The sequence below is a fragment of the Dufourea novaeangliae genome, unplaced genomic scaffold (assembly GCF_001272555.1).
Source record: "Dufourea novaeangliae isolate 0120121106 unplaced genomic scaffold, ASM127255v1 scaffold6, whole genome shotgun sequence".
NCBI classification, from domain to species: Eukaryota; Metazoa; Arthropoda; class Insecta; order Hymenoptera; family Halictidae; genus Dufourea; species Dufourea novaeangliae.
In genome coordinates this window covers 987,615-1,000,964 of record NW_015373900.1, presented here as the reverse complement: position 1 = coordinate 1,000,964, position 13,350 = coordinate 987,615, and the positions used below count along the sequence as shown (strand labels likewise).

The 13,350-nt window shown below is 42.8% G+C and overlaps 1 protein-coding gene across 1 annotated transcript; it reads right to left on the bottom strand.

The window, feature by feature from the left end:
• Window positions 1–1,334: 1,334 nt before the first annotated feature.
• On the bottom strand, window positions 1,335–5,371 carry LOC107193472 (cryptochrome-1). Its single transcript, XM_015582918.1, has 9 exons — window positions 5,160–5,371; window positions 4,826–5,077; window positions 4,342–4,526; window positions 3,688–3,917; window positions 3,126–3,293; window positions 2,857–2,997; window positions 2,492–2,643; window positions 1,772–1,974; window positions 1,335–1,418 (listed from the first exon to the last, which is right to left on the bottom strand). The coding sequence occupies exons 1-9, from the start codon at window positions 5,369–5,371 to the stop codon at window positions 1,384–1,386; spliced, it is 1,578 nt and encodes a 525-aa protein (XP_015438404.1). The 3' UTR covers window positions 1,335–1,383.
• Window positions 5,372–13,350: the final 7,979 nt, after the last annotated feature.

The window sequence follows — 13,350 nt, the reverse complement described above, 5'->3', positions numbered from 1 at the left end:
TGTATCGTACTCTAAATAAATACAGTGGACTCTTACCAGGGTCCCAATGGTGGCGAATCGATTTAGGGGGTGGCCAAAAGTCGCCCCCGCAATCTAAATATTTATATCTTTGTTGTAAACTTGGTATGTTCCATAATTATTCGGCACAGTTTGCTTTTAAAGATAGATATTGTTAGTGAAATGCTTCAAAACTCAAAAATAATAAATATCGTTAGAGGCCACTGTAGGTGTAGACCATAGCTGCCCAAACTTTTTCGACTTACCGCCCCCTTTTAAAGGTTTTTTCTGTTCAGCCTCCTTCCGGTAAACTATCTCTATTATCAAATTTTCCAAGTATAGTCGTCTGTATAATCTTTGAATCTTAAAGAGTTAGATTTAAAATAAAATAACCAGAATGCCCCTCCATTTTGGGAACCTATAGGCAAAGAAGACAGGGCCCTACGGTAGAGCACGGACCGTGGGATTGGAAGAAACACGGAAACCCATTGGAAAGAATCGTCGGACGAGTTCACATAAAAATTCTATTTACGACGCATGTGTTTTATGTACACCGATAAGTATATGAACTGAGCGTCATCGCTACTCGTTTCATCCAAAAATAAACGTTGTACAGACTCCTCTTGATTATCGTCTGGTTTGTTCCTACACGATTATTGTCCAGGCGTTATCCCCACCACCGGGGAGGAGCACGTGGAACCTGTCAAGCGCAACTTTTAAAAAACGAATTTACGAGGGTTAGGAGCATTTCTCCCTATACGATTACTGTCCCAGTGCAGACCCGAGTTCGGAACAATAATCGAGAGGAGTCTGTATTTCTTGCCGCGGCACAACGCGGTCTGAGACGTATGTATATCCGTACTCCCAGATAGCACATGATGCCCAATGACGCCTTAAAAGCGCCTTAGACCTAAAATAGCCATAAAATGGGCGTCTTCAAGTCGTCATATGCAAACATCATATGGGAACATCACCAATCGTTACAGCGACATAATCTCCCGTGGAGTCTTCTTAACGATAAATTCAACGCTCAAGCGTGTCGAAAAAGTCGTGATTACGACTATAAGAGAGACGATTTGGCCGAGTGGCAATGGAAATGACCTCGGATAGAGATCCTACACGAATAAATTATACAATTATAAATAAAAGGAAAACACGTTCCCGCAGATGTCCCCGTTATTGATGCTGTTGCTGCATCGTCGAACCGAGAGTCTCCATATTTGACTGATTCTCCAGTGGCGTCGATGGTTGCTTCTTTTTCTTCTCGTCTTCGTTCTCCACCGATGATGGCGGTGGCGGTGGTAACGTGTTCAATAGGCCTTGTAAAATGTGGGGCGTTTACATAGATTCGCGAGACCGTGAAAGATGTTTTAAGGAACAGAAATATTACTCACCAACGGTCTCTCCTTTAAGAGAAGCTCCTGTAACAGTAATATAAGAGGATACTCTCGCGAGAACCATGTCGAGTTCGACATAAATACGAAGCACAGTGTGACGAATATATGTATATGGGCGTTTAGTACAATATTCATAGCTTCTAAACTAATCAATTTACGACCTAAAACCCCTAATACACTAGCCGCAATTTCTAATAATGTCACCATGTTTTTAAATGAACTCTTATAATTATTCCATACCAATGAAACATTTGTGTATGGTGACACTTTGGGATTAATTAAGCAAAGTTTTGTTTTTAAATTTTGTACGAGGATCGTTATACTTGTGCGACGACCGGTTTCCTTTCCCGAAAACGGTATCGTGATCGCATGCTCACCGTTCCCACGATATTTATTCAACTGCTGATACACCTGCTTCATCCTTTCGATGTTGATCCTCGAGCTCTTGCTGTGATTGACCATCGGCAACGAGTAATCTTGCCCGATGATGCATTTGGCGGTTCGCTGCACGCTGAGCGGGGCGTTCCACGGTTCGTGGATGTATCTCGTGGGGAAGCTTTTTAAAACCGGCAAGTACCGTCTGGTATTGCAGCCGGATGCAAGGTTGTTCCGAGAAAAATCGTCCGTTTTTATCGAGTGTGGAGCACCACGAATGTTCGCGAATCGTTTGCGAAACAGAAAAAACTGTTACGAATTTCGCGGCAAAACGCAGTGAAACTCGACCACAGAGTGCGGCCGACTAACATGTACAAGCGGGTACCAGGCGAGTTCTTGTGAAAAAATAAGAACAAACTATGGAATAAAATTTTGTCATTTAATGTTTAGTTTTCGAGAAAATCGACTTTGAAAATCTGTTAGATACAGGAGTAATTGAATAGGACTGGGCTAGCGCGTCTGTTCATTGCATTCCGTTTCTACTTACTATTACAGTGAATACACGTGTTTCAGAGTAATTTTCAAAGTCGATTTTTTCGAAAGCTAAACCTTAAATGACAAAAATTTATTCCATATTTTGTTTTTATTTTTTAATAAGGAATCGCCTCGTACCCGCTTGTACATGTTATTCAGCCGCACCCTGTATAGATTAGCTGGTTTACCTGATGTAATCTCCATTCGGATCGGCCTTCCTGCCGAATCTCACGGGACAATAACAGTGGAAGAACTGCTGGAAGAAGGAGCTACAGGACAACCACATCCACATTCCTGCATTTACCGACCAGTCTGCATCTAACAGGAGCTCGTCGAACACCTTAAGAAACGTGAATCGCATATTCCCGTCACCAGTGAAAATGATATATTTATTTCGCGGTGTGTTCAACGTTCATCGATGGTAGAAGTAATTTGTAGCGATCGACGACGAGAACAAGAAAAAAGGGAGGCCATGAACACGTCCGTCGGTCGGTAGGATTGTTGTTAAAAGCGTTGATTGAAATGCCAACGTAATGGCAAGGCGACATTTTACCTTCATTCCTTCTTCCCAGGAGATCCAAAGGTCGCCTCTGGTTAAGAAACAAGCGACAGCGTGCCTAGCCAAGTGATGGATCCAGCCTTCTTCTCTCAACTGGGTCATGATCGCGTCGATCCACGGGAATCCAGTTTGGCCCTGTTAACAAAGCCTCGGATAACATTTTCGCTAAGGAAAAAGTTCTTCCAAATTGCCTTACGAGTGACCCAGTTCAGGGACCTGCAACACTTTTCTTACACCCTGTATAGTTTCGACGATTCACTCACGTTTGCCCACTTGGCGAGCGCCTCGACGTTCTTGTCCCAAGGTATTTGCACGCAAATCGGGTTACCCTGCATCCGATCGAAATTCGGATTTTTGGTAGCGGCGCAGTAAAAGAATTCGCGCCACAGAAGCTGACCGTGCAACGAGAGCGGCGGCACGGCTTTCTTGATCTGTAACGCGTCGAACGCTGTTACATATATGTATACCGAAGTCCCATACATAGATAACACCCAGACCTGGCACACAAGTGACAGGACTGAGTGTTTCGGGCACCGGTAATTGTAAAAGGTTCTTTCGGGATACATAACATGCAGTGCCGGATCAAGGGGAGATCTAGGGGGGTTGCAGTCCCGGGGCCCACTATCCAAGGGCCCCGTTCTGAACCTTCTATTTTCGTCACAAAATAATTGGTAAAATAAAAGTTACTAATAGAATGGCGTACAGCGTACCCCCTCCTCCTTTTTTCAACGAAGGGGGCCCTCGAATTGGTAGAATCGAGGAATCGAGGACCTCAAAATGTCTTAATCCCCGTGCCTGACGTTGAGCAATTATTATGCATTCTACCTTTTTGTAGAGATCGGTGAGCTGATAATAAAATAGCCTGGTACTCAGGCATCCGAATCGTAAGTACGGCGATAGACCCGTTTGACTGGGCAACAAGGACTGCGGGGTCATTTTCGGCCTGCCGAAACTGGCCACCCAAGCCTTCCTCTCGAGGTGCCGACCCAACCGTGCCAACGCTTCGCTTTCACCACCCACCCACACAGGTGGTCGAAGCCCTTCCGTGTCGAAGCCTGTCAACCATTCGAATAATTTACTGTTTTTCGTCGCTTACAATAAAACGTCCATGGGCGTAGTCAGGTTATCAGTCAGAGGGGGCAATGTAATTTTTTTCCTCCGAAAGAGGTGGGCGGGTGTAAAATCCAATTTTTTCTTCGAAGGGGTGGGGAGACAAAATTCAATTTTTTTATCCTAGGGGATAGGCCAAATCCGATTTTTTTTCTTCTAGAGGGGGGGAGGCAAAATCCATTTTTTTTTCTTCCAAAGTAGTACAGAACCCACTTTTTTCTGTCCAACGGGAAGGTCCTGACTCCCCCCCCCGCCCCTAACTACGCCCATGAGAACATCCGTTCTGTCTTCTTCGCTTCGGCCGCTCTACCTACGCTCTCTACGCAAGCGGCCGAATGTAAAGAGTAACTCGCAGGAACAGTAATTTACCAAGCTCCTCGAGCGTCGGGACGCCGTAATGGTCGTCGTGATCCTCCTTCAAAGGAGTGTACGCGGAACCGACACAGACGGAAGTCACAGTCGGCACCGACGGTTCCGGCGAGTCCATGCTGGCGACGACATTTTGGAATTGATGATACGTCAACGGCGGCTTCCCTCCGTTTTTCTCGATGATCCTGAAACACGGTCCGATCAAGCTGTCGCGTCGGGATCATGATCGATCGTCAACGTTAATCCTATTTCTCTCGCAACGAGACGTGTACGCTTCGAATGTAGATAACAGCGCCGAATAACTAGGGTTATTAAACACATTCAGGACAGACCGTAATTGGTTTTCTAACCCTCGAGCATCGATGTTTCCATCAGCCCAGCGTTTCAACGCAACTGCTCGCAAACATCGACGAGAAGCGAACCTCGGGAGCTAAACTGATCAAGTCGAATCTACAACGGTATCTATACATATACACAAACTCACTCGTCCAACTTGTACAGAGTGTGAGAGACCTTTTGGACCACCGAAATACCAAGCTCCTTACAGAGCGCCGAAATATTATGATCCCGTACGCGTCCGAACGGTTCTGGATCCTCCTCGAAGGTCAGATTCGTAGTGCCCCATTCTTTGAAGAGTTTCGGCAAAGCGTCCGCCGGTTGTCCACGTATCACAAACAGCCTGGAATTCAGTTTCCTGAGGGAACAGTCGAGGTCTTCCAAGCATTGCAGCAAAAATCTATCGAACATGTCAACAACTGTTTCACAAAAATACCTATTATACACACTACCTATACCACAAGAATATTACCACCTCTCACCTCCATTTATTGATGCCAACGTTGGTGCTCCCAGCGAACCATGGATCCAAAACGAAGACGCACCGGAACGTGGATGCCCCGGCAAGACCCTCCCTCAACGATGGATTATCGTGCAGTCTCAGGCCTTTACGAAACCAATGAACCGTGTGCTTCTCGCCGTCCCCGCGAACCCCTACTTCCGAGTTTATTTCCCTATTACGACTGCCCGTCATCTTTCCCCTCTCCCCCTCCCCCTACTCCACCGTCACCCGTGTTCTCGTCACCGTTCCTTCTTCTTCTTCTTGGCGGATCAAAAGCGTCCTTTACACTTTTCGAACTGTCCTTTGCTTTCTTCTCAAGCCACGAACTTATATCGCGATGCAATCACGATCCCTGTTCAATTAGGAATACGCGCATTTTTTAGGAAGATGGGAATCGATGACTCCCCCCTTTCTATTCCTCTGCTCCGCGTTTTTCTTTCCGACTCTTCTTTTCTTGTTCCCTCGGGAGACGACGATTCGATGCGACGTAGGTACGCGTCGTGCAGTTCACTCGAAACCCTAGCCGAACAGTACCCTCAGCCTCCGAGCACCGTCATCCTGACGAATCGATTCTGGTGTACGGAGAGGCGACGTTTTTTAGGTCATCAAGGTCGGGACCGAGCTCGATCGATTTACTGTTCCCTCGATTGAATCTTTGCGCTGTTTATGGAAAAAAGGAAAAAAAAGAACAGTGTCTCTGGAGGATAATCTGTCGTGAATGTATATCGCGAGCGCGCACGTATGTATCTGCAGCGAACATGCGGTTTTCTTTAAGTTTTCCCGAGAAAATTTTCCATCACAACTGAGAAAAAGTTTACTTCTTCCGTAGGCTCTTGTCGGAGACCAGACGGAATTGTCTAAAACACTTCGATGTCACTAAATCGATAAACAACGAAAATATGTGGGGATTTACAATAAAAAAAGAAATATTGAATATTACGAACCACAAGAGTGGTATGTCAAAGCGAGCGTATGAAATTCCAGGTGGTTATACAGACTCCTCTCGATTATTTTCCCGAACGCAGGTCCGCGTCATTGGGCGTCATGTGCTATCTGGGAAGTAATGTTTTACCGCGTCGAATGCATATTTCGAGATTCGTAACTTAACCTTCAATTACTCGCTACTCACTTTGTGCAAAACTGCTCGAATATAGTCTTGTAGGAACCCAATATATTCTTTTTTGTGTAACTAGTCGCATTGTGTCAGCCATTACCAGACTCTCATAAAGAAGATCTAATTACGTAGCAAGCTATACGGGCAGATTACGATACAGGCACGAATTACGCATTTATGAAGACATCGAAATTACAATAACCCCATGCGAGTATAGGTTAAAATCGTACCGAAGACATCGCGTCACGAAACACCGCTGTCGGTGCAATGGAAAACAAACATCACAGTTCCGAATACATTTTTATTTTCGTCCAACTTCGTTAGCTACAGATTAATTCTGGATCGATTCCCGTAATTATGCATGTATCATTCGCCTCAATCCTGCCTGAAAGTGAACGTTATATAATTATGTGCACGATCGTAATGAATACGTTTCTCGAAACGTCAAGATTCGCCGGCAAAAATGTTTTTTCACCAATTTCCCACACGTCCCCGCCAATTAGAAAGTCATTCGATTTCTGTACCGTACCGACTCGAGAAAGTTTAAATTTCCCGCCGACTTTGAATCGTACAAGTTTTTATCGGTCGCCGCGCCACTAAAAATATCGTAACTTCGCAACGTTTCTGCAGAGCGAAGAAGAAAAAGAAACGAATAGAAGAGAGATATGAAGAAAAGAAATGTAACTGAACAATAATCGTTCGATCGAACGTGCAGCTTTTCGTCCGTGATGCGAGTCTTCAATTGTCCCCTAAACGCGAGTGTTCAACTGTCAAGGTCTGAAAGTTTACATCGCATGTCGCGATTTTGAGGCTTGTTTACTTAACCTAGTATACACGCTTGACTGGCTCGAACGTCAAAGATAATTCGTAGCGACGACGGTGCGTGGTCAGGTTTGTAATTATCCAAAGAATATACGCTCGGATCAAGCAGCTTCGTGGAAACGAAGAAGGCAAAAAAGAGGGGTGAATTATCGGTGAGTATGTAATCCAAAGAATATTGACACAGGTCGATGGGGGCAATAAATTCTCGAATCATTAGGTGAGGTCACCGAATAATCTGATAAGAACGCATTTTACATTTAAGACTCCCGATTTGAACAAAGATCAAAAGATTCGTCGACTGTTTACGAGTTTCGACTGAACTCATCGCAATACTTATCACTGTTTCGTTTATTTCTTCTTTAAAAACTGTTGGGGTAGGAAATTTATATTAATAATAACTAGACCAGTAATTTATATCGAATATTTTCGATAGTATAGTTTCGATGAATATAGACAACTTCTGGATACACTATCTAGTACTCGAACGCGGGAGTCACAATAAACTTGAACTTTGTTTTACACGATTTATGCAAGAGCCAAACGAATTCTCGAGACGTTAACCATGGCCGCGCGTTTGAATGGAAGAAGCCTGATAAATATTACGGACCCAACAGACGCATGTGACAATTTCAAAGTTAGTTGTGTAGTTGCTCTTTGTCGCACGAAAACGGACAGACGCAAGGTTTAGATACGAGGTCTTACCACGCTGACCTGCTGACATAATCGCTTTTCTCTCGATAGGTCGTGACGTAATTGTTACGACTCGATATCCCTCGATCGTCGTTCAGTCGATAGAACAGTCCCTGTGTACTCCGTACCGTGACTCGATCGATTACGTCGATTTTGTCGTTACGTTCCCGCTCAGTACACCCCATTTTCTCATTTCAGTTACTTCCATGTGACTGTAAACGTTATACTCGATAACACGGCGAGAGGTAGTACTCCTGCCTTAATGAAATACTAATCGTCCAGGTCACAGTTTCGCGCGTTAATATCTATTAATCAAAAAACGCGTCTCCTTAGACTTTCGACAACGTTTACATAAAACAGTGGAATGCACCAATTACGTGTGTCCTGTGAGCAGCTGTTTAGAAACCGACGAAGGATCATTGGAGAAGGGGAGGCAACGACTAGTAGACGAATATTGACAAGTCACACGACGAAGACGAGTTTCAGTTTCTTTTAAACGATTGCAACCTACAAATCCCATGGTTAAAGATTTTGCAATGGTTTACTCACGTGGCAACTTTTCCGCAGCCGTGTCTCATGTACTGTAAGGTATCGTTGTCCCCTTTTCTATTTGCTTCAAACGATAACGTTGATTGATAATATTACAAACAACCGAGATCATCAATGGTAAACTACATATCAACATAATACAAATATTCAAGCAATTTTTTCCGATACACTACCCTACGTACAAAAAAAACTGTCTCAGACATATACTTCAAGGTTACTCTATAAGAACGTCTTTAATTACATTAAAACGGAAAAACTGATCCCAAATTGACGTCGTAGGTCCCTGAACAACAGTCGAGCACAGTTTTTCAACTGAAGGATATCGAATGGCAGGATTAGGCTACCAAACACATAAACTTTAGGGTCAGTCAGGTTTATGGCCAACGGTATATGTCCATAAAGAGGGCAAATAGGGCTATATCCTCATTTTTTAACTGAAATACTTTTTATTTGGTACTCTTATGTCTCCACTGTAAGTACCCGCAAAGCTCATTTCGATCAGTTTGTTAGTTCAATATGATTCATTGAAAAAAGGTTGACCCTAAATTTCAAACAGCTGTAAAATCAACAATTTTTTAAATTTTCAAAAATCCTTCGGGATACGTTTATATATCGCTAAAGACTACAACATATCCATATTAAAACACAATCCAAAATGGTGCTCCAAAAAGTGTCCGAATTCGCGTGGAATGACCCTATATCTTTGAAGCAGCTATACGCGCGCGCGTGGGCAGGAATGGGGCGGGGGGAGGGGGGTTAAAGGCAGGTTCGACACGCACCACACCACATATGTATCCACGGAAGAAGAAGCCACGCACTTGAAAGCGCGCTCGTAGTCGCGCTTCCTCGTGAATTCATCCACCCGTTCACCACGCAGTCACCATCGGTTACAAACACTCGCAAACACGATGAATTCGCGGACGACTTCCACTCTGGTACTTATCTCGGCACAAATACGTTTACCGTACACGTCCCATTGTTAAGGACCAGCGTTTTTAACACAGGCCAGCAAAAAAAACTCGATCGAAGAAACGATTCGATGTTTCCGGGGATTAACACCGACGGAATTCGCGGATAGAAACGCGGCACACTGAGAGAACGATCGTTCGCATATGCGATCGTACAACTTAAAAGCAAGCATAGAAAAGGAGAGCCAGATAGAGTAAGAGCAAGGGGGAATCTGAACCACGCCGAGTGCAACGTGACCACTGTACCCGCGTACCTTTCAATTGGCCAACACGATCACGTGGTCTTTCGGTCACGTTGCAACCGCCGTGGTTCCGTCCTGTCCTCTCCTATCTTACACGGGGTTCTCTCTTGCACTACTGTCGTTCTCCCTATTTTCTTTGAATTCCCGCACAGTACGACTTTTGTCCGTAGTAAATAATATTGGGACCGAATTGTATCGAAATGAAGAATGCAAAAAACGACAGGCGTAGGGGGTAAGAGAAAAAATTACAGGGGAAGGTGTCTCGCTCGCTTTTATTCGCGATTTCAGCCTCGTCTGAGTTCGAAGGAAGAATTATAAAGCGGCGAAAGAACATTTTTGCGCGAATTGGCGAAACCGTTTAATTTCGTCGTTTAGAAAGGTGTAATACATGTTAACATTGTGAACGGAGAAAGTGGCGTACAATAAATACATCGTCGTATTATTTTGCGCATTCCTCCGCGTCTATTCCAACAAGTCACTCACTCGACAGCGATATTGCAAATAATTGTCCTCGCCGCGATTCCCTATGATACAAACTGTACACTATTTTTAACGTGCTTGGTAGCATATATCGAGTAGAATTGTATTGCTGTACTCCTGCTACGGGATACTTCATGGGGGCGTTCTTTGCCTACGAAAGGAATATCGAAAATTGATAAGGAATCTTTTCTCGTTTGGTCACCAATTATTGTTTACGTTTTCCACTGAAGCCTTCCTTTTTTGAGATTTTACGAAGTATAAGTCAGATAGCACACGACGCCCAATGACGCCTTAAAGACGGCTTAAAGGCGCCTTAGACCTAAAAGGCGTCTTGTGCTATCTAGGAAGCGACGACGGAATCGTCGCTACCTGTGCGTATACCCTTGACCGAATTGTCGCGTGCATACGCATTATCATTGTTCCTTAAAAGCATACTATGATACGATTGTCCAATGATGTAACGCCAATGTTCTCAGCTGAACAAGCGCTGACTACGTCTCGTTCAACGAGCAGGATTCCACGACCGAGAACGATGCTCTTTTACCATTTAGCTTAGTTCAGTTTTACTTTCGCACCTTTTCGTTCAACGAAAAGGGTTCCCAATGACTATCGAGCTTTTAGTTGCCAACAGACAGAGTTGGGCAAAATGTAATCTAATTACAAAAGACAAATCACAATTACATTGTAATTAACTATACTAAATTTACAATAAAAATTACAATGTATTTGTAAAATTACAATGTAATTGTAACTGTCCCGTAAGTGAGATTTAAATTTTGTAATTATATTATATTTTGCCCACTCTGCCAATAGACGATGCCAATGGCTTTCGAGCTGACCTCGGTCGACGACGTTTATCCGCCCAGATAGCACATGATGCATTGAAGACGGCTTAAAGGCGCTTTAGACCTAAAATAGGCGTCTTTAAGGCATCATGGGCGTTGTTGGAAAAGAAAGAAAAAATAATATTTGTTGCGGGAAAAACGCTTCGTAGGATAGTTACAGTTATTTATTAGTTTTCACATGTAAAACGTACCAGAAAGAACCTCGTCTTTCCCGATACATTCTCTGTATTGCAAACCGTGCAACGTATATAAAAATGATTTCTTTCCTAAACTCCGTGTTATGCGTTCTCCTTATCGTGTCTATACGGTGTTCCGTTCTCGTGCTTAAATCTAGTGCGTACTTACATCCCGTGTCATTCCTCGCTAATACACATGTTAATCGACGCTATCTTCATGTCGATCTACACGTAAATATTTTTTTTTTCTATACATTCGTACCGCCTTCGAAATTTTTTTCCTGCATTTATTTCGTTACATTTTTTACGCGTATATTATCCCCGATGCGCATATAATCGGTACGATTATTCTCGTGTATGTCTATGTGTGTGTATATATATATATATATATATACACACACACACAAAAACACATATATATCGGAGCGATTAATTAATATTCCTCGCGCAATATTTCAAATGTTACAAATATACCTTTCTTTTTGTCAAACGTACAATACAGTGTATTCAACCGACTATTATACCATATCTGTTTCGAATCATTTGAAAGCAAAGAAAAAAAAGCAAAAACGTGAAAGACTATCGGTATTGACGGAGTACTAGGAATAGTTTCGAAGTAACGAAATATGAAATTTTATTGCCGGTTTCTCGATTCCGCGTCGTGTTTCATGTTCAACGTGCCCGTGGCAGAGTTGAGCAAAATGTAATTCAATTACAACGTAATTGCAATGTAATTACGGGATAATTACCATTACAATTACATCGTAATATTTATTGTAAATTTACTATAGTGCATTACAATGTAATTATAATTGTCTTACAATTACATTGTAATTGTGATTTCGATTTTGTGATTAGATTACATTTCGCCCAACTCTGGTCCATGAATTCGTTCCATGTCGCGGCCGGTAACTTCCGAATGTTCGTACTTCGTCAGAGATGTTACCTGTAAATACTTCGTCAACGTCTATTGCTTCGTTCACGGCTGTTAAATGACACGAATCAAGTTTCAAGTTGGCAAATATTCTGCTTTTTGTAGCTGCAACGGCGAAGAAAAGCCTCGACGATCAATAATGCAATCGAGATTTTCGGTACGATTAACCGCTATCGATCCATCTAATGTTAAAGTGGTTAGAGTACAGTTGAATAAAATAAAGACGAAAGAAAGAAAAGAAACGAGAAGAGTACAAGGAACACGGTCGATACGCGCGTTATCTCTAATACAATACAGATGACGTAAGGAATACTTGTGTTCGAAACTTGCGGTGTTCTGAAGCAACGTACCGACGACTAAAGGCTTCAGATTCTCGTATTACACGTCCGAGCACATTTTATGCGAATGAAAATTAACGAAGAAACGTTTAAAATAAGCTGTAAATTCGTTTTTTTTACGACAAACACGCAGATCCGAGGTTTCGAAATACCGTGGCACTGTTGCCAATTACAACCGAAACAAGAACACGAGAACTCTTCTTAGTATATTATACACGGACTGTATGACGAATTGACTAAAAAATCGACGAAAATTGTAAAGCAACGAGGAATCATAAAAACGCTCGGAGAATCCTGCAAAAATTGTTAAAACTTCCTACGTCTTTTTTTTTTCGACTTACTTGCCTTCTACGTACTTAACGCTAATATACGAAAACGACTTGGAAGCATCATAAACCCGTCATGCGAGGCAACACTGTAAAAAAATATACTTGTCTATACGCGATGCTCGATTGATAAAATCGAGAACAGTACATGCTCCTACGATTTAATGGAAAACAAGTATATATCGACCGTTGCCGATATATCGATTGCTTGTTTATCGCGATCGATCGTTTATCTCTGATTTAGTTGAAATCTTAAATTTATTCGACCGTAGCACGATAATAAAGGCCGCTGTAAATAATCCTACACGCACAAACTGCCCCACGAAACGGTGGCCTTTTTTTCCCCCCATCCTACAGTCTCCTCTCGATTATAGTCTGGCTTGTTGTACACGATTATTGTCCAGGCGTAATCCCTACCACTGGAGGGGAGGCCGTGGAACTTGTCAAACGCATATTTTCTTGCCGAGGCTCGGACTTCGGGCAAAAAAAAAAAACGAATTTACGAGGGTCTGAAGCATTTCTCCCTATACGATTATTGTCCCGGCGCGGACCCGAGTTCAGGAGGATAATCGAGAGGAGTCTGTTATTCCTTTATTTTCTCGAAGCAGAGAAGAAATAGAAAAAACTAACAAATATGTTTCATCATATCTACGTTTTATCGTATCTTATGTAAAAGAATGGAGTAAG